Source organism: Thalassophryne amazonica, chromosome 18 (genome assembly GCF_902500255.1).
Source record: "Thalassophryne amazonica chromosome 18, fThaAma1.1, whole genome shotgun sequence".
NCBI classification, from domain to species: Eukaryota; Metazoa; Chordata; class Actinopteri; order Batrachoidiformes; family Batrachoididae; genus Thalassophryne; species Thalassophryne amazonica.
In genome coordinates, this window is record NC_047120.1 from 66,306,760 (window position 1) to 66,328,112 (window position 21,353).

A 21,353-nucleotide genomic window follows, 5' to 3' on the forward strand; every position below is an offset into this window, starting at 1 on the left:
GTTCAGTAAAGAACGAGTAATTTGTAAGTTGGGACGTTCAGCTGTTGGCTTGTTTTGACTCGCATGGGAGCACAACATATCGAGATTCTGAGGTCTGCATGTTTGTGCATTTGAACCATCTACACCTATGCAGGAGATGCAAAAGACAGTTTTTACTCAGCGGACACCAGGTTGAAAACAGCCATTGCTTGGTGGTTTGTTTGTATTTTTTTTTTTTTTTTTTTAACATAAAGCTGCTTGAAGCCAGTTCTCTCTCAGAACAGCAGCTGCGGTTGTAGGTTTTCTTCCCTCACAACTTGAGGGAAGAAAATGGCTTATCAGGGGAATCCATGCTGAATTCCCCTGATAAGCTGTTGCTCAGGGGATCTTGTCTGTGCCATTTTAAACGCACGCACACACATACTGTGTCTGTGTGTAACTACTTCAATAAAATTAATGGCACGTTGGCTTGTCCACCTCTACCCAAAGAAAACCTCATGTCACCCTGGTTCCATTAGGAAGCTACGATCCAGGTCTGACACATAAATCTTATTAGCAGAACAGGTGAACCAGCGGGCGTTCATAGACCGCAACCACATAATCATCTTAATGCAGATTTGTGATTAGGACAGATTTGATATTAACTGCCACCAGGATCATACAGGCACAACGCTTTGATGCCCTCGGTCACCTGTTTAATCCTTGATTTGTAATTATAAAAAAATTCTATGAGACTCTTTGTCTCATGTCAGTGTTGTAGTATTTCACCACACGTCTAAACTTGCTTTAACTGTGCTGTGAAACAGATGCACGGATAAGTCCTGGCGAGAGATTTTTGTGAATATGCTACTATCATGATGTGTATTAAAACTGAGCTTCACCCACACTCACAAAAAACCCTTTTTTATGTTTAATCAGAGAACCTCCGTAGACAAGATTAAGTGTCAAAAGGTAAACTAAATACATGAATGAATGAAAGGCTGTTACTTCCAGAATTGTACCCAGAAAATAGTGGAAGTCTGGGACTGTGCAAGACTTCCAAAATTGCGCAAACCAATTGCACTGATCCAGAACTGTTCAAATTTCCAGACTTTTTATGATCTCTAGACTGTTTATTTTCTGCTGTTCTTACTGCTTGTATTTTTTTTCTTAATGTTTTAGGTTTCTGTTTTCATGTTTCTTTAAAAAAAAAAAGAGTCAGTGTTAATTATATGGTTGGCATTTGTTTTTTATTATTGTATTTTACTTTGTATAACGAGCGGCACGGTGGCTTAGTGGTTAGCACTGTTGCCTCACAGCGAGAAGGTTGTGGGTTCAATTCCTGTGGCCTTTCTGTGTGAAGTTTACATGTTCTCCCGGTGTGTGTGTGTGTGGGTTTCCTCCGGGTGCTCCGGTTTCCTCCCACATTCAAAGACATGCGGGTTAGGTGGATTGGAGTCTTTAAATTGTCCGTAGGTATGTGTGTGGGTGTGTCTGTGCTTGTTTGTCTGTTTGTGGCCCTGCGACAGACTGGTGTCCTGTCCTGGGTGTACCCCGCCTCGTGCTCTATGACTGCTGGGATAGGCTCCAGCCCCCCGCAACCCTTAATTGGACTAAGTGGTAGAAGATGAATGAATGACTTTGTATAACTGAAAGTGCTATATGAATAACTATTATTAAGAGTACTATAAATTTCAGAGAAATTAAACTCTTACCCTTACTTACATTTGAACTGGAATGATGTATGTTATAGCACTAATGTCATGGATACATTTCTTACAACCCTCGTCATGTTAAAACATTGTTAGCAATCAGGTGCCTCTTTATCTTTAACTGCTTTGTTTATCTTTTTAAAGTTAACTTGAGAAGGAATGGGTGAGTGCAGCCATCAACAATTTAAAAATCTACAATACACTCAAGAAATCAAGCGAGTAATACTAACAACCAGTTTATTAAAAAAATTAAATCCATTAAACAATAGCAGCACAAAATTCTGAAGGAATATGGCTGAAACACAACTTTTTGTTTGTTTGTTTTTATCTTATGATGTTATATTGTTATTATGCAGATTAAATAGTCACTATTACTTTAGTGACATACTCGCATGCTGTAAGGATAGGGAAGTGTGGGGTGAGCTGCTTGGTCTATTGCCATCGCAAACTGGATATACGGCAGGAAATGAATGAATGAATGCTGTAAGTAATTATACAATGCACAAATGCATTCTAATCACACCAAGATGTTTTAAGGTTTTGAAAAACATTAATTTAGAGCTGCAATGTTTACACCCCATTTTATGAACCTTTTTATGGAAATTTCTTGAACCTGGTTTATCTCATATTTTAATCCAGTTACATTTTTTCTGCGAATCTGATTGGTTTATCGTGTGACATAATCAACTCAACTCAACTTTTTTTTTATATAGCACCAAATCACAACAAACAGTTGCCCCAAGGCGCTTTATATTGTAAGGCAAGGCCATACAATAATTATGAAAAACCCCAACGGTCAAAACGACCCCCTGTGAGCAAGCACTTGGCAACAATGGGAAGGAAAAACTCCCTCTTAACAGGAAGAAACCTCCAGCAGAACCAGGCTCAGGGAGGGGCAGTCTTCTGCTGAGACTGGTTGGGGCTGAGGGAAAGAACCAGGAAAAAGACATGCTGTGGAGGGGGGCAGAGATCGATCACTAATGATTAAATGCGGAGTGATGCATACAGAGCAAAAAGAGAAAGAAACAGTGCATCATGGGAACCCCCCCACAGTCTACGTCTAAAGCAGCATAACCAAGGGATAGTCCAGGGTCACCCGATCCAGCCCTAACTATAAGCCTTAGCGAAAAGGAAAGTTTTAAGCCTAATCTTAAAAGTAGAGAGGGTATCTGTCTCCCTGATCTGAATTGGGAGCTGGTTCCACAGGAGAGGAGCCTGAAAGCTGAAGGCTCTGCCTCCCATTCTACTCTTACAAACCCTAGGAACTACAAGTAAGCCTGCAGTCTGAGAGCGAAGCGCTCTATTAGGGTGATATGGTACTACGAGGTCCCTAAGATAAGATGGGACCTGATTATTCAAAACCTTATAAGTAAGAAGAAGAATTTTAAATTCTATTCTAGAATTAACAGGAAGCCAATGAAGAGAGGCCAACACGGGTGAGATATGCTCTCTCCTGCTAGTCCCCGTCAGTACTCTAGCTGCAGCATTTTGAATTAACTGAAGGCTTTTTAGGGAACTTTTAGGACAACCTGATAATAAAGAATTACAATAGTCCAGCCTAGAGGAAATAAATGCATGAATTAGTTTTTCAGCATCACTCTGAGACAAGACCTTTCTGATTTTAGAGATATTGCGTAAATGCAAAAAGGCAGTCCTACATATTTGTTTAATATGCGCTTTGAATGACATATCCTGATCAAAAATGACTCCAAGATTTCTCACAGTATTACTAGAGGTCAGGGAAATGCCATCCAGAGTAAAGATCTGGTTAGACACCATGCTTCTAAGATTTGTGGGGCCAAGTACAATAACTTCAGTTTTATCTGAGTTTAAAAGCAGGAAATTAGAGGTCATCCATGTCTTTATGTCTGTAAGACAATCCTGCAGTTTAGCTAATTGGTGTGTGTCCTCTGGCTTCATGGATAGATAAAGCTGGGTATCATCTGCGTAACAATGAAAATTTAAGCAATACCGTCTAATAATACTGCCTAAGGGAAGCATGTATAAAGTGAATAAAATTGGTCCTAGCACAGAACCTTGTGGAACTCCATAATTAACTTTAGTCTGTGAAGAAGATTCCCCATTTACATGAACAAACTGTAATCTATTAGACAAATATGATTCAAACCACCGCAGCGCAGTGCCTTTAATACCTATGACATGCTCTAATCTCTGTAATAAAATTTTATGGTCAACAGTATCAAAAGCAGCACTGAGGTCCAACAGAACAAGCACAGAGATAAGTCCACTGTCCGAAGCCATAAGAAGATCATTTGTAACCTTCACTAATGCTGTTTCTGTACTATGATGAATTCTAAAACCTGACTGAGCCTCTTCAAATAGACCATTCCTCTGCAGGTGATCAGTTAGCTGTTTTACAACTACCCTCTCAAGAATCTTTGAGAGTAAAGGAAGGTTGGAGATTGGCCTATAATTAGCTAAAATAGCTGGGTCAAGTGATGGCTTTTCAAGTAATGGTCTAATTACTGCCACCTTAAAAGCCCGTGGTACATAGCCAACTAACAAAGATAAGTTGATCATATTTAAGATTGAAGCATTAAATAATGGTAGGACTTCCTTAAGCAGCCTGGCAGGAATGGGGTCTAATAAACATGTTGATGGTTTGGATGAAGTAACTAATGAAAATAACTCAGACAGAACAATCGGAGAGAAAGAGTCTAACCAAATACCGGCATCACTGAAAGCAGCCAAAGATAACGATACATCTTTGGGATGGTTATGAGTAATTTTTTCTCTAATAGTCAAAATTTTGTTAGCAAAGAAAGTCATGAAGTCATTACTAGTTAAAGTTAATGGAATACTCAGCTCAATAGAGCTCTGACTCTTTGTCAGCCTGGCTACAGTGCTGAAAAGAAACCTGAGGTTGTTCTTATTTTCTTCAATTAGTGATGAGTAGAAAGATGTCCTAGCTTTACGGAGGGCTTTTTTATAGAGCAACAAACTCTTTTTCCAGGCTAAGTGAAGATCTTCTAAATTAGTGAGACGCCATTTCCTCTCCAACTTACGGGTTATCTGCTTTAAGCTACGAGTTGTGAGTTATACCACGGAGTCAGACACTTCTGATTTAAAGCTCTCTTTTTCAGAGGAGCTACAGCATCCAAAGTTGTCTTCAATGAGGATGTAAAACTATTGACGAGATACTCTAACTCTCTTACAGAGTTTAGGTAGCTACTCTGCTCTGTGTTGGTATATGACAATAGAGAACATAAAGAAGGAATCATATCCTTAAACCTAGTTACAGCGCTTTCTGAAAGACTTCTAGTGTAATGAAACTTATTCCCCACTGCAGGGTAGTCCATCAGGGTAAATGTAAATGTTATTAAAAAATGATCAGACAGAAGGGAGTTTTCAGGGAATACTGTTAAGTCTTCTATTTCCATACCATAAGTCAAAACAAGATCTAAGATATGATTAAAGTGGTGGGTGGACTCATTTACTTTTTGAGCAAAGCCAATAGAGTCTAATAATAGATTAAATGCAGTGTTGAGGCTGTCATTCTCAGCATCTGTGTGGATGTTAAAATCGCCCACTATAAGTATCTTATCTGAGCTAAGCACTAAGTCAGACAGAAGGTCTGAAAATTCACAGAGAAACTCACAGTAACGACCAGGTGGACGATAGATAATAACAAATAAAACTGGTTTTTGGAACTTCCAATTTGGATGGACAAGACTAAGAGACAAGCTTTCAAATGAATTAAAGCTCTGTCTAGGTTTTTGATTAATTAATAAGCTGGAATGGAAGATTGCTGCTAATCCCCCGCCCCGGCCCGTGCTACGAGCATTCTGACAGTTAGTGTGACTCGGGGGTGTTGACTCATTTAAACTAACATATTCATCCTGCTGTAACCAGGTTTCTGTTAGGCAGAATAAATCAATACGTTGATCAATTATTATATCATTTACCAACAGGGACTTAGAAGAGAGAGACCTAATGTTTAATAGACCACATTTAACCGTTTTAGTCTGTGGTGCAGTTGAAGGTGCTATATTATTTTTTCTTTTTGAATTTTTTTGCTTAAATAGATTTTTGCTGGTTATTGGTGGTCTGGAAGCAGGCACCGTCTCTACGGGGATGGGGTAATGAGGGGATGGCAGGGGGAGAGAAGCTGCAGAAAGGTGTATAAGACCACAGCTCTGCCTCCTGGTCCCAACGCTAGACAGTCACAGTTTGGAGGATCCATAGAATATCTGTGGAATGGAACAAAATATTAGACCAGTTGATACGATTGAAAATATCAGTTTTAAAACTGCTTTTTTTAAAGCCTATTTTCAACCATATATCCCAGCACGAACGTCCGACACAACAGGGTTATTCCCTAAATTCCTTTCAAGCCAGTGCAGATTTTAGGGATTATTCAGACTTGTATCATAATTTTATTTTCTTTTTTGTTTAAGTTATTCTGTGTGTATTCTGCAGATGTTTCTGATTTGGTGAATAACAGCTGTGTGTGTTCTTGAGCTTTGTTGTCATCCCTGTACTGTCACGCTGACGGGGCATGGGTTTGTTCATTGATGATACTGCTGTGTGTGTGTGTGTGTGTGTGTGTGTGTGTGTGTGTGTGTGTGTGTGTGTGTGTGTGTGTGTGTGTGTGTGTGTGGTAGACGCAGTCGCTCCACATTGTACCTATGCTCATTTTCAGCGTGCACACGCACACAGACCCTGTCATTTCCGTGCAAGCTGCCTGTCCTTCTTCATCCCATCCAATCTTCCCTCATCCTCCCACTCCTCCATATGGCCTTACCCTCCTGTAATCGATCCCTTGTCCAGCCAAATTGTAATTATTACATGATTTCTCCGAAAAGTGTAACAAGGAGCTGGACTCCCTACCCCCCTCTGATAATGCGTCACATAGACTGTGGATTGATCCACAACAGGTCGAACGTCTCTTTCAGCGTGCTCCGTTAAAAAAGGCTGCAGGGCCAGATGGGATTTCATCATTTTTGTTAAAAACATTTGCACAGGAGCTTACTGCAGCTTGGTGTCCTGTTTTTCAACAGTCTATAGACACCCATACAGTCCCTGCCCTGTGGAAACGTTCTATGATCATCCCGGTGCCCAAGAAGGCAAACCCCAGCGAAGACAATGATTTTAGGCCTATAGCATTGACATCAGTTGTGATGAAATGTTTCGAGAAATACATTGTGAGCAGGCTGAAAATAGATGTAGATGGCAAATTAGATCCATTTCAGTTTGCTTACAGATGAGGGCGATGCACAGATGATGCGATTTCCACCATCATGCATCTTGTTTTAAAACATCTTGATGACAAGTCATCATATGCCCGATTACTTTTTATTGACTTCAGCTCCGCCTTTAATACGCTTCAGCCATACTTACTAATTCAGAAACTTAAAGCATTGGATGTCAACCCGTCACTTATACGGTGGTTTCACTCTTTTTTGACAAACAGAACACAGCAGGTTAAGGTAAATTCTAGCCTGTCCCAAATCAAAGACATCAGTACTGGAGCACCACAGGGATGTGTGAGCTCACCTGCCCTTTTTACTTTATATACTAATGAGTGTTCAGCCAAGCACCCTGGGAACTATATTTTTAAATATTCAGACGACTCAGCACTTCTGTGCTTACTTCAACAGAATGATGATTTGAATATCTATCATTCAGAGGTGAGGCAGTTTGTTGAGTGGTGTGATTCCAGTTACCTTACTTTAAATGTTAAAAAGACAGAGGAAGTCATTTTTGACCCAAAGTTAGTTGGCAATCACAACCCTGTAATTATACACCAGCAACCAATCACACAGGTGCAATTGTACAAATATCTTGGTGTCTGTATAGACAGTTCCCTTACATGGAACACTCATGTTGACTGGTTATGTTCCCGCTTGAATCAACGACTATTTTCTACGGCGTTTGCGTTTTCATGGAGTCGACCAAAAAATTATGTTACTGTTTTATCAGGCAGTTCTTAAAAGCATTCTAAGATATGGCATAACCACTTGGTTTGGGAATAGTTTTACATCCTCATTGAAGACAACTTTGGATGCTGTAGCTCCTCTGAAAAAGAGAGCTTTAAATCAGAAGTGTCTGACTCTGTGGTATAACTCACAAACTCGTAGCTTAAAGCAGATAACCCGTAAGTTGGAGAGGAAATGGCGTCTCACTAATTTAGAAGATCTTCACTTAGCCTGGAAAAAGAGTCTGTTGCTCTATAAAAAAGCCCTCCGTAAAGCTAGGACATCTTTCTACTCATCACTAATTGAAGAAATAAGAACAACCCCAGGTTTCTTTTCAGCACTGTAGCCAGGCTGACAAAGAGTCAGAGCTCTATTGAGCTGAGTATTCCATTAACTTTAACTAGTAATGACTTCATGACTTTCTTTGCTAACAAAATTTTAACTATTAGAGAAAAAATTATTCATAACCATCCCAAAGACGTATCGTTATCTTTGGCTGCTTTCAGTGATGCCGGTATTTGGTTAGACACTTTCTCTCCGATTGTTCTGTCTGAGTTATTTTCATTAGTTACTTCCTCCGAACCATCAACATGTCTATTAGACCCCATTCCTACCAGGCTGCTCAAGGAAGCCCTACCATTATTTAATGCTTCGATCTTAAATATGATCAATCTATCTTTATTAGTTGGCTATGTACCACAGGCTTTTAAGGTGGCAGTAATTAAACCATTACTTAAAAAGCCATCACTTGACCCAGCTATCTTAGCTAATTATAGGCCAATCTCCAACCTTCCTTTTCTCTCAAAAATTCTTGAAAGGGTAGTTGTAAAACAGCTAACTGATCATCTGCAGAGGAATGGTCTATTTGAAGAGTTTCAGTCAGGTTTTAGAATTCATCATAGTACAGAAACAGCATTAGTGAAGGTTACAAATGATCTTCTTATGGCCTCGGACAGTGGACTCATCTCTGTGCTTGTTCTGTTAGACCTCAGTGCTGCTTTTGATACTGTTGACCATAAAATTTTATTACAGAGATTAGAGCATGCCATAGGTATTAAAGGCACTGCGCTGCGGTGGTTTGAATCATATTTGTCTAATAGATTACAATTTGTTCATGTAAATGGGGAATCTTCTTCACAGACTAAAGTTAATTATGGAGTTCCACAAGGTTCTGTGCTAGGACCAATTTTATTCACTTTATACATGCTTCCCTTAGGCAGTACTATTAGACGGTATTGCTTAAATTTTCATTGTTACGCAGATGATACCCAGCTTTATCTATCCATGAAGCCAGAGGACACACACCAATTAGCTAAACTGCAGGATTGTCTTACAGACATAAAGACATGGATGACCTCTAATTTCCTGCTTTTAAACTCAGATAAACTGAAGTTATTGTACTTGGCCCCACAAATCTTAGAAACATGGTGTCTAACCAGATCCTTACTCTGGATGGCATTACCCTGACCTCTAGTAATACTGTGAGAAATCTTGGAGTCATTTTTGATCAGGATATGTCATTCAAAGCGCATATTAAACAAATATGTACGACTGCTTTTTTGCATTTACGCAATATCTCTAAAATCAGAAAGGTCTTGTCTCAGAGTGATGCTGAAAAACTAATTCATGCATTTATTTCCTCTAGGCTGGACTATTGTAATTCATTATTATCAGGTTGTCCTAAAAGTTCCCTAAAAAGCCTTCAGTTAATTCAAAATGCTGCAGCTAGAGTACTGACGGGGACTAGAAGGAGAGAGCATATCTCACCCATATTGGCCTCTCTTCATTGGCTTCCTGTTAATTCTAGAATAGAATTTAAAATTCTTCTTCTTACTTATAAGGTTTTGAATAATCAGGTCCCATCTTATCTTAGGGACCTCGTAGTACCATATCACCCCAATAGAGCGCTTCGCTCTCAGACTGCAGGCTTACTTGTAGTTCCTAGGGTTTGTACGAGTAGAATGGGAGGCAGAGCCTTCAGCTTTCAGGCTCCTCTCCTGTGGAACCAGCTCCCAATTCAGATCAAGGAGACAGACACCCTCTCTACTTTTAGGATTAGGCTTAAAACTTTCCTTTTTGCTAAAGCTTATAGTTAGGGCTGGATCAGGTGACCCTGAACCATCCCTTAGTTATGCTGCTATAGACGTAGACTGCTGGGGGGTTCCCATGATGCACTGTTTCTTTCTCTTTTTGCTCTGTATGCACTCTGCATTTAATCATTAGTGATCGATCTCTGCTTCCCTCCACAGCATGTCCTTTTCCTGGTTCTCTCCCTCAGCCCCAACCAGTCCCAGCAGAAGACTGCCCCTCCCTGAGCCTGGTTCTGCTGGAGGTTTCTTCCTGTTAAAAGGGAGTTTTTCCTTCCCACTGTAGCCAAGTGCTTGCTCACAGGGGGTCGTTTTGACCGTTGGGGTTTTACATAATTATTGTATGGCCTTGCCTTGCAATATGGGGTGCCTTGGGGCGGCTGTTTGTTGTGATTTGGCGCTATATAAAAAAATTGATTGATTGAATTGAATTGAACCTTCCTGTGTCCCTAAGATCAAAATTAAACTACCTTGTTCTCACAGCAATGAAAATCATTGGTTTGAAACAGTATAACAATCCTCAGTCAATTTTTGATCAGTGCGTGATGAAGCAAGCGGACAGAATTCTTTCTGACTCCTCCCATGTTCTGCACACGCAATACGAGTTGCTGCCATCGGGCCAGCGTTTCAGAGTCCCCCATTGCAGACTGAATAGATATAGGAACTCTTTTGTTCCTATATCAATCATAGCCCTTAACAAATATCATAATAAACACTGCTAACAATCAGGCACATTAGGAGGTTTAAGTACTTGTATGTTTTTTTATTTATTTTTATTCTTTATTTATGTATTTATTTATTTATTGTTACGAACTGTTTATGTCTTGTTCTGTATCTTTGTATGGGTCATGATTTTTGAGAAGTCCAAGACAAATTTCCCCATGGGGACATTAAAAGTATCTATCTATCTATCTATCTATCTATCTATCTATCTATCTATCTATCTATCTATCTATCTATCTATCTATCTATCTATCTATCTATCTATCTATCTATCTATCTATCTATCTATCTATCTATCTATCTATCTATCTATCTATCTATCTATCTATCTATCTATCTATCTATCTATCTATCTATCTATCTATCTATCTATCTATCTATCTATCTATCTATCTATCTATCTATCTATCTATCTATCTATCTATCTATCTATCTATCTATCTATCTATCTATCTATCTATCTATCTATCTATCTATCTATCTATCTATCTATCTATCTATCTATCTATCTATCTATCTATCTATCTATCTATCTATCTATCTATCTATCTATCTATCTATCTATCTATCTATCTATCTATCTATCTATCTATCTATCTATCTATCTATCTATCTATCTATCTATCTATCTATCTATCTATCTATCTATCTATCTATCTATCTATCTATCTATCTATCTATCTATCTATCTATCTATCTATCTATCTATCTATCTATCTATCTATCTATCTATCTATCTATCTATCTATCTATCTATCTATCTATCTATCTATCTATCTATCTATCTATCTATCTATCTATCTATCTATCTATCTATCTATCTATCTATCTATCTATCTATCTATCTATCTATCTATCTATCTATCTATCTATCTATCTATCTATCTATCTATCTATCTATCTATCTATCTATCTATCTATCTATCTATCTATCTATCTATCTATCTATCTATCTATCTATCTATCTATCTATCTATCTATCTATCTATCTATCTATCTATCTATCTATCTATCTATCTATCTATCTATCTATCTATCTATCTATCTATCTATCTATCTATCTATCTATCTATCTATCTATCTATCTATCTATCTATCTATCTATCTATCTATCTATCTATCTATCTATCTATCTATCTATCTATCTATCTATCTATCTATCTATCTATCTATCTATCTATCTATCTATCTATCTATCTATCTATCTATCTATCTATCTATCTATCTATCTATCTATCTATCTATCTATCTATCTATCTATCTATCTATCTATCTATCTATCTATCTATCTATCTATCTATCTATCTATCTATCTATCTATCTATCTATCTATCTATCTATCTATCTATCTATCTATCTATCTATCTATCTATCTATCTATCTATCTATCTATCTATCTATCTATCTATCTATCTATCTATCTATCTATCTATCTATCTATCTATCTATCTATCTATCTATCTATCTATCTATCTATCTATCTATCTATCTATCTATCTATCTATCTATCTATCTATCTATCTATCTATCTATCTATCTATCTATCTAATTACTGAATGTGTTTTCTGAATTTCTACCTCTGTGCACGTGGTGCTTTATTTCATAGCGTTTCTTTCACGTGTCAGATTAGAGACATGTCCTCCATGACCTCATTGGATGCTGGCGTCGTACTCTGCCTGCAAGGCTAAATCGAGATTCTCCCGTCATACAAAAACAGTTCCAGCAAAAAATAATGCCTCTACAAGGCAAACAGGGACACGACGCATTCAGCGCCTTGTTTCCTTTAGAGTTTCTGACCCTGCAGATGTGAGAGCCACTGAACTGTGTATTAATGACCCACAGTCACCAGATGTTAGCAGTGTCCTTCACCAGAAGTTCTCTTCTGTACAATTTCCATCAGCGACTGCCTGTCCCCCCCCCCCCCCCCCCCCCAACTGTCTCCCTGTTTAAAAGATGCTGACCTTCAGAACACTATGGATTTCTTACTCATTGTCTTTTGTGCGCTCTGTGCTAAAATGGCATTTGGCATCATGAGGCTGGAGATTGAGCAGCAGGAGTAACTCAATTCCCAGCTTGAATCCCAGAAACAACAACTCTGACAGAGACAGAAACCACAACTTCTTTATCCAGTTTCTGAAAACTGTTTTCGTAGCCAGCTGTCCTCAGGGGACATACAAGCGGTCACAGTGTCATAGCAACAGAGTTCATGGAAAATCTGAAAACTTGCAGAACCTCCATAATCAGCGCTGGGAAGTTATTTTTCTGTCAGACATTGTGATTTACCTCAACAGTTTTCCCACGTTGGAATAATTTGGAGGAAAAGAGCAATTAAAATTTTTATGCAATTAAAATTTATATGCACAGTGCTTCATATATTAATTTGTTGTGTAATTCTTAGTAAGCTGATGTTTGATATAAATACTTTTCGCAGTGGATGAGGGGTGGCGGACTAAACCTCACAGAACTGGATCTTGTGAACCTGAACTCAAGAGCCGGTAGTGAAGATCTCTAACTAGCGTGTTATTATCCACCTCGTTGGGTTATGGTGGCTATGTTATCTCAGTACTGACAGTCATGTCCATGAGATCTTTGCAGGAGTACAAAGATGTAAGACTTTGGGGACCTGCTTCATGTTTTACCTAGGTGCTAACCGGTAAAGCAATGACTGGATGTCTCTCTAGAGGATCTCTGGTAAAACAAACCATTATGTAGAGAGACTCCAATGAGGAATACTACTTACAGTCTGAGTGAACCCCAGCTAACGACACTACGGCCACATGGCACGTCTCCCTGAGCATGATCCAGGGGACCTGTGCCTCAGTATAGAGGACCCCAGCATCAGGAAAAGTTCAAGGACATTCCCAAAATAATGTGTGGTGGGTTACTGATGTAATCGAGTGCTGTTTTGTGTGCAACAGGATGAGACAGGAGCATATGTGATTGACAGAGACCCCACATACTTTGGGCCCATCCTCAACTACCTACGCCATGGCAAACTGGTTTACAACAAGGAGCTCGCTGAAGAAGGTTAAATATACTCACAATTCTGTCATGATGGATTCAGTATTTTGCATGACTTCAGTTTGGTGGACAGTAGGAAACATTTTACAAAACTCCATAGAATTCACTGTCTTGTGTACACATATGATCATCGGTACTTTTTGTTTTTAAGGTGTCCTGGAAGAGGCAGAGTTCTATAATATCACCCCATTGATCAAACTGATCAAGGAGAGGATCCTGGAGAGAGACTCCAAGGCCACACAGGTTACAACAGAACCTCAGTGTTTGTGTGTTGCAGCAGTTTGGCAGTCAGATTTTATCCATGACCAAACTTCAGCCATCACTGTTAGAAAACATTTCCCAAAAGAAAAGTGTTTAGCACACAGACATAAACGAGGGGCAGCCCGTCTCCTCACCACTGTCCTCCTCTTTCCTTAGCAGGTGCCCCCAAAACACGTCTATCGAGTGTTGCAGTGCCAGGAGGAGGAGCTAACGCAAATGGTCTCCACCATGTCAGACGGCTGGAAGTTTGAGCAGGTCAGCGTGCGCGCCTGCAGAAAGCCCCGCACTGGACTGCTCTGGACTGTGGGTTGGACTCATGCTGCGCCTAACCCTTCAATCTTAACCTTTGGCCCGATTCCTTTGACCCTGACCCCTGCTATCTGCAATCCCATAATTCCTGTAGGATGCCCGATTGTTTTGTTAATGTGATTTAGATATTGTTTTAGTGACATTATGGAGTGTCCTGTTCTGTAGTTTAGTAGTTTATACTAGGGGAGCTACGACCACTACCTTTGCCCCCCCAGGACTACACCAAACCAACTTTTTTAGGTTCCTTAGATGACCCCAAAACACAATCAGGATGTTTCCAGAAATAAAAACTGGCCTTAAGCCAGTTATCCAAGATGGCCGCCAAAATAGGGTTTTCCACTAACACACCTTTAAACAACTTAAATATCACAGAGATTCAGTGATATGGGTCTATTGGTGGCCATTTTGGACGCCATTTTGAATCTTAAACCCATGAATGAATTTAGTTTAGGCACAAATGAGTTTGCCGTGACCTGCAATGGTCTTCCCATTGAAACTCTGTGATATTTAAGGAGTCTATATGTTGTTTAAAGTTGTTTTAGTGAAAAAACCCTATTTTGGCGGGCATTTTGGATGCCATCTTAGATGACTGGCTTGAGGCCAGTCTTTATTTTTGGGAACATCCTGATTGTGTTTTGGGGTCATCTAAGGAACCTAAAAAAGTTGGTTTGCTTTTGCTTTAGTCCTGGTGGGGGGGTGGGGTGCAAAGGTAGTGGTCGTAGCTCCCCTAGTATTAGTTCCGGGCTCTAAATTGTAGCATAACTGTTACTGTTTAAACATTTGTTTAAAACCTGGACAGAGAAATTACAGACTGCAGAAGCCTCTCTGTCTCTTGACAGAAACAGAACAACCCAAAAACCAGCTTGATCTCAATGTGAACACAAAGAATTATTTTCTTTTTTGTCGTCGTGATGGCAGAAGCATTTTAAAGTTAGTATAAAAATAATCCTTAAGACGATTTAATTCATCTGACAAATCCTGTCTTCATGACAGCCTGTCGGAGAAATCAGCTGACCTGAAACCATATAAATTATGTTTTCTGTTATAATACAGTTGTGATTCTGTTCAGTGTCAAAAGAGCAGGTGAATATGACACCAGTAATGGCAGAGAGAATATTTTTACTTCTCTATTGTGTTGTTTTTTGTTTTTTTCCCATTTTTGTTATGGTAGAATAGTTGCGATGTTGTCACAGTTCCCAGTTTTTTATTGTTAAAGTCAAAACCATTTTAAGAACGCAGATAAACTCGTAGAAATGCCCGCTGCTTGGGTTCCCTTGCCTGCTGCACAACTACGGCTTGCTCAGTGTTTGCTGCAGAAGTCTGACCCACAGTGTTCTGGCTGTTTATCATGAATGTGAAAACCAAACAGGTTACCTGACATTCCAACACTGAATGTTTACCTTTAACCCTCCTCCTCTGCATGACACCGGAACTCTTTCCTCGCTTGGGACCTCGGTTTTGTCTCCCCCCCTTCTTTTCCATTTTCGCTGCTTCTCACACTTTTGCTCACTTTTCTGCGTGTGTCCATCTTGCTGTCTAGATGGTGAACATAGGCTCATCCTACAGCTACGGCACTGAGGATCAGGCCGAGTTCCTGTGTGTCGTATCAAAGGAGCTTCACACCGCTGGATCTGGACTGAGCACAGAGCAGAGCCACAAAACAAAGGTGAAACGCCAACACGCGCCTCGAAGCATTAACGCATGTACTTTACTCAAAACTGTTGAAAAGATTATGAGGTTTCTTAGACGAACTTCCTGTTTTGTTTTGTTTTTCTCAGTGTAAAAGTGAGGGCTTACAGTTCCTTGAAGCACGTGAACAGTCTATTGAGTGATTTTATATATATATATATATATATATATATATATATATATATATATATATATATATATATATATATATATATATATATATATATATATATATATATATATATATATATAAAGCTCCTAAATATGTAATATTTATAAATAAGCTAAATGTGTGACCACTTTTCAGCTTCAAAAATATAAAAAATACATAATTTATTTCTGGTGGTCATCTGTAATTTACTATCAAACCGAGTTGTATTTAATTAATTTTTTATTTTATTTTATTTTTGAGTCTTCCAGATTTTCTGTCTTAATCTCACAGTTAAGTGTGACATTTTTGTTGATCATTAGAAATAATTGGTTATTATTATTAGTTTTTTGGGGGAATAATGAACATTTGGATATTTCAAATTTAATAATCTGTTGACCAGTGATCCGTGGTGAACACCAAACACCATCAATAATGATGTATTTACTGGGGTGCCAAAAAATCTTTTCTATAACACTGTACTTGCATGTGTACAATATGTACATTTGACAATTTTCATCCACTGGGGAGCAGATGAGACAATTCATCCCTGAGCTAAAAACGATCTCACAGTCAGTTATCAGAACAAGTCGCCCCGACAGACATCAGTTTATCATAAACATTTTCCATGAAAATTTTTGGTGATCTGGCTGGGTTTTCTTCTGAGTTTGTTCTTTGTTGCGCTTCTACTGCCCCTACAGTTAAAGGAGGTTATTGCAGTCTGCTAATTATTTGCTAAGAAGAAACAAACACTTGAACTGACCTCATTAGGAATGTGATGCCAAACTTATACAAACCTACACATTTGTGCAGTTAAAAGTAGTAATAATAAAAATAAAAGACCCTAATGGCATTCTCGCCCCTCGAGGGGTTGGAGGAGGGAGTTATCTCTGCTTTGATCCTCCACTCCCCGCTGAAGCTTCAAATGTCATTCTCAGACACATTCACTCCATCATTCATGCTTCTCTTTGCAGTTTGTCTTTCCATCTCACACTGTACCAGTGTTTTTTTTTTTTTTTGCTCGGCTCTTACCGCGTAGCCTCATTATAGAAGCTTTTCCATTTCAGGGACTAAATACTGAAGAACTCACTACTCAGCATCCTGCAACTAGTGCCAGGAAGAAGCTCATTTCTTGTTTTCTTTTGTTGCAAGGATGGATAGACATTGAACTTTAACTAAATCTGGAACATGGGTACATGCACAGCCTGTGAGAGTCACAGTGGATCAAATTTAGTTGTTCATTTATATGTTTCACCGCAGCAAAATGATCTTTCAGTGCCTGATTTACTAAAGGTTTGTGTAAAAATGTGCACAAACAGCATAGTTCTCACAATAAATAAATAAAATGGTGCGTGCTGGTTTACTAAGTACATACTGAGGGTTGCAGCTTTCCAATGTGTAAAAAAAAAAAAATGCAAATTGTCCATTAACATGTTTGTCTTCATTAATATGAAATTTGGGGTATGTCCACCCGAGCGCGCAAAATTGTGTGTTGAACATGCAAATAGGTGGCTTGTACATGCAACATGATTTATCAAGGCTAAAAGAAATTTTAGGGGCAGAAATTGCACATTTGAGAATTGATGCTAACTTACTGAGTACTGACATGTATCGTGTGTTTCTATTCCCACGTTTTGCCCAAGGTTACATATCTATCTGTATTTTTGTCTTTTCCTGCTGCTTCTGTCCAGTGCATGTCTGGACAGCTCCAGTCCCCCACTTCTCATCTATGTTCGCCAAAGTACAGTGGAACCTCGACATACGAGTTGAATTTGTTCTATGACCAAGCTCATAAGCCAGTCTGCTCATATTTCAAACAAATTTTCCCCATTGAAAATAATTTTAATAATTTTAATCTGTTCCAGCCTTGTAAAACATCCCCAAACCACTCTAAATTATGAAAAAAAAATAAAAAATTATTATCAAATAGGCATGTATACTTTACCTGTGCATAATAAAATATACAGTAGTGTTCAGAATAATAGTAGTGCTATGTGACTAAAAAGATTAATCCAGGTTTTGAGTATATTTCTTATTGTTACATGGGAAACAAGGTACCAGTAGAACTATCTTTAAACACATTTCATCTAAATCCGTTAACTACCATTAGAGATATCTGGTACAACCCCTGGCAATAATTATGGAATCACCGGCCTCGGAGGATGTTCATTCAGTTGTTTAATTTTGTAGAAAAAAAGCAGATCACAGACATGACACAAAACTAAAGTCATTTCAAATGGCAACTTTCTGGCTTTAAGAAACACTATAAGAAATCAAGAAAAAAAATTGTGGCGGTCAGTAACAGTTACTTTTTTAGACCAAGCAGCGGGAAAAAAAAATATGGACTCACTCAATTCTGAGGAATAAATTATGGAATCACCCTGTAAATTTTCATCCCCAAAACTAACACCTGCATCAAATCAGATCTGCTTGTTAGTCTGCATCTAAAAAGGAGTGATCACACCTTGGAGAGCTGTTGCACCAAGTGGACTGACATGAATCATGGCTCCAACACGAGAGATGTCAATTGAAACAAAGGAGAGGATTATCAAACTCTTAAAAAAGGGTAAATCATCACGCAATGTTGCAAAAGATGTTGGTTGTTCACAGTCAGCTGTGTCTAAACTCTGGACCAAATACAAACAACATGGGAAGGTTGTTAAAGGCAAACATACTGATAGACCAAGGAAGACATCAAAGCGTCAAGACAGAAAACTTAAAGCAATATGTCTCAAAAATCGAAAATGCACAACAAAACAAATGAGGAACGAATGGGAGGAAACTGGAGTCAACGTCTGTGACCGAACTGTAAGAAACCGCCTAAAGGAAATGGGATTTACATACAGAAAAGCTAAACGAAAGCCATCATTAACACCTAAACAGAAAAAAAACAAGGTTACAATGGGCTAAGGAAAAGCAATCGTGGACTGTGGATGACTGGATGAAAGTCATATTCAGTGATGAATCTCCATTGGGCAAGGTGATGATGCTGGAACTTTTGTTTGGTGCCATTCCAATGAGATTTATAAAGATGACTGCCTGAAGAGAACATATAAATTTCCATAGTCATTGATGATATGGGGCTGCATGTCAGGTAAAGGCACTGGGGAGATGGCTGTCATTACATCATCAATAAATGCACAAGTTTACATTGATATTTTGGACACTTTTCTTATCCCATCAATTGAAAGGATGTTTGGGGCTGATGAAATCATTTTTCAAGATGATAATGCATCTTGCCATAGTGCAAAAACTGAAAACATTCCTTGCAAAAAGACACATAGGGTCAATGTCATGGCCTGCAAATAGTCCGGATCTTAATCCAATTGAAAATCTTTGGTGGAAGTTGAAGAAAATGGTCCATGACAAGGCTCCAACCTGCAAAGCTTATCTGACAACAGCAATCAGAGAAAGTTGGAGCCAGATTGATGAAGCGTACTGTTTGTCACTCATTAAGTCCATGCCTCAGAGACTGCAAGCTGTTATAAAAGCCAGAGGTGGTGCAACAAAATACTAGTGATGTGTTGGAGTGTTCTTTTGTTTTTCATGATTCCATAATTTTTTCCTCAGAATTGAGTGATTCCATTTTTTTTTTTCCTCTGCTTGGTCTAAAAAGTAACAGTTACTGACTGCCACAATTTTTTTTTTCCTGATTTCTTATAGTGTTTCTTAAAGCCAGAAAGTTGCCATTTGAAATGACTTTAGTTTTGTGTCATGTCTGTGATCTGCTTTTTTTCTACAAAATTAAGCAACTGAATGAACATCCTCCGAGGCCGGTGATTCCATAATTTTTGCCAGGGGTTGTATAGAAATGGACGAGATTCTCACCGGAGTCACCCTCTTCCTGATGATGATATTAGTTCCTGTGGTAGAAAAGCTTCTTCCATATGCTCAGACACTCATCACCAGATTCACATTTTTTTTTTCTGTTTTTTGTTTCTTGTTTTTGTTTATGCTTTTCTCCCTCCGCCCATGATGCTGAATGAAGGTGGCGGAGTTGCAGGAGGAGGAAGCAGGAGTGAAGGCTAAGGAGGAGGAGGAGGAGGTGGTGGTGGAGGAGGGAGGGAGCGATACCACCCCAAATGAGTGGATTAGAGAATGAGGGGGTCATGTTTGTTCCAAAGAGAGGCCAGAATTGGTGAGGAACTGTGCTAGATGTGTGGGTAGAGCTGGTAGACTGTAGTGTGTGTGTGTGTGTGTGTGTGTGTGTGTGTGTGTGTGTGTGTGTGTGTGTGTGTGTGTGTGTGTGTGTGTTCGGGGGGGGGGTGCACAACGACCCATGGTGGTTCGTGTCCCAGCTTTGACTGAGACATCTGAGCACTCAAGCTATTTATACTGGTAAAACTGTTATTGTCATTTTGGGGAATAATCCCTGCCAATTTGGGACCCCCCCCCCCCCCCCCCCCCCGAGCTCCAGCATGCTACCATGTTGCTAACATCATCAGAAAACTAGTAAACATGTCACAATTTAGACACTAACAAATTTCTTTGCAAATGAGAAGGTAGTTTTTACTGGTGTAATCACTTCCTGGCAGGAACTGACCTTGTGTTTTCAGAATTTAAATGCAACGTGAACCAATTAAACAAGTGTGTATGTGTAACAGTGGATTCAAAACTAAAAATACTGCTGATACTTGAAGTTTTTATTTGCCTCCAGTGTTTGTAGTAACTCCGTGCACCAGTTACCGTTAGCTTGCTAACATATATGGTTGTGGTTTGGATTGTTAGCCACTGATCAGGCTAATGTTAGCAGGATATGCAGCACAAATATCTCGCCGTGTTTCTGTAAACACTGTCAGGCGGCGATCCTTCATAATCGCACAGAACTGTTTGACTACGGCCGGATTTAGCTTGTGATATAATCAGTGCTGATATCAGGATAGAATTCTGTCACACAAGCCGGTCGAAGGTACATGGGCCCGGCTCATGTGAAGTAAGCCTATTGATTGACCGCGGCCTTCCTGTGAGCTCTCATTCCCAAAGCTGTGACACGAGATATCACTGACCTTTGAATGCAACAGCAGATGTTCCACATGTACACAACAAAATCACTTCAACACACACAAAAACCAAACACAGTTATGGTGTTAATGGTTTAGTTTAGCTGTCCGTAATATATTTGACATGAAATCAGTGTTTATAATTCTAATGTGTAGACTTTTAGATTTAATTTGAGGGAATTGACATCTATATCTCAAACAGTTTATGAATTACAGCAGCTTTTATATGTAAGATCTGATATTTAACGTACTGAAACTAGGTGGACTATTGGCTGATTCATGGTCAGGGTGGAGAAGTGGCTCCAGAATAGATTCGATTTGTCTTTTCTTCTTGACAGGGTACAGGAAAATCATCTAAATATCACACAAAAAGGAACTGAGGCTTGGTGGAAACGAACCTTCAATCTTTGTTTTTGCTAACCAGTACGCCACCTACAGATTTGCAAGATAGGATCAAGCTGTACAACAGGCCTGCCCCTTGCGGATTGCGGCCCCGCCATCTTGAA

At 39.1% G+C, this 21,353-nt stretch overlaps 1 protein-coding gene across 3 annotated transcripts in view; it reads left to right on the plus strand.

The window, feature by feature from the left end:
* The window catches only part of kctd17 (potassium channel tetramerization domain containing 17), a 44,424-nt gene that overhangs the window by 20,911 nt on the left and 2,160 nt on the right, over window positions 1-21,353 (plus strand). The window contains exons 2-6 of one of the 3 annotated variants that reach the window (XM_034193770.1): window positions 13,338-13,446; window positions 13,592-13,683; window positions 13,858-14,004; window positions 15,551-15,676; window positions 19,836-19,985. In XM_034193770.1, coding sequence (XP_034049661.1) covers window positions 13,338-13,446; window positions 13,592-13,683; window positions 13,858-14,004; window positions 15,551-15,676; window positions 19,836-19,949 — 588 coding nt within the window. In that variant the 3' untranslated portion in view covers window positions 19,950-19,985. The remainder of the gene's footprint in view (window positions 1-13,337; window positions 13,447-13,591; window positions 13,684-13,857; window positions 14,005-15,550; window positions 15,677-19,835; window positions 19,986-21,353) is intronic. The other 2 variants (XM_034193772.1, XM_034193771.1) reach the window with 2 other exon arrangements.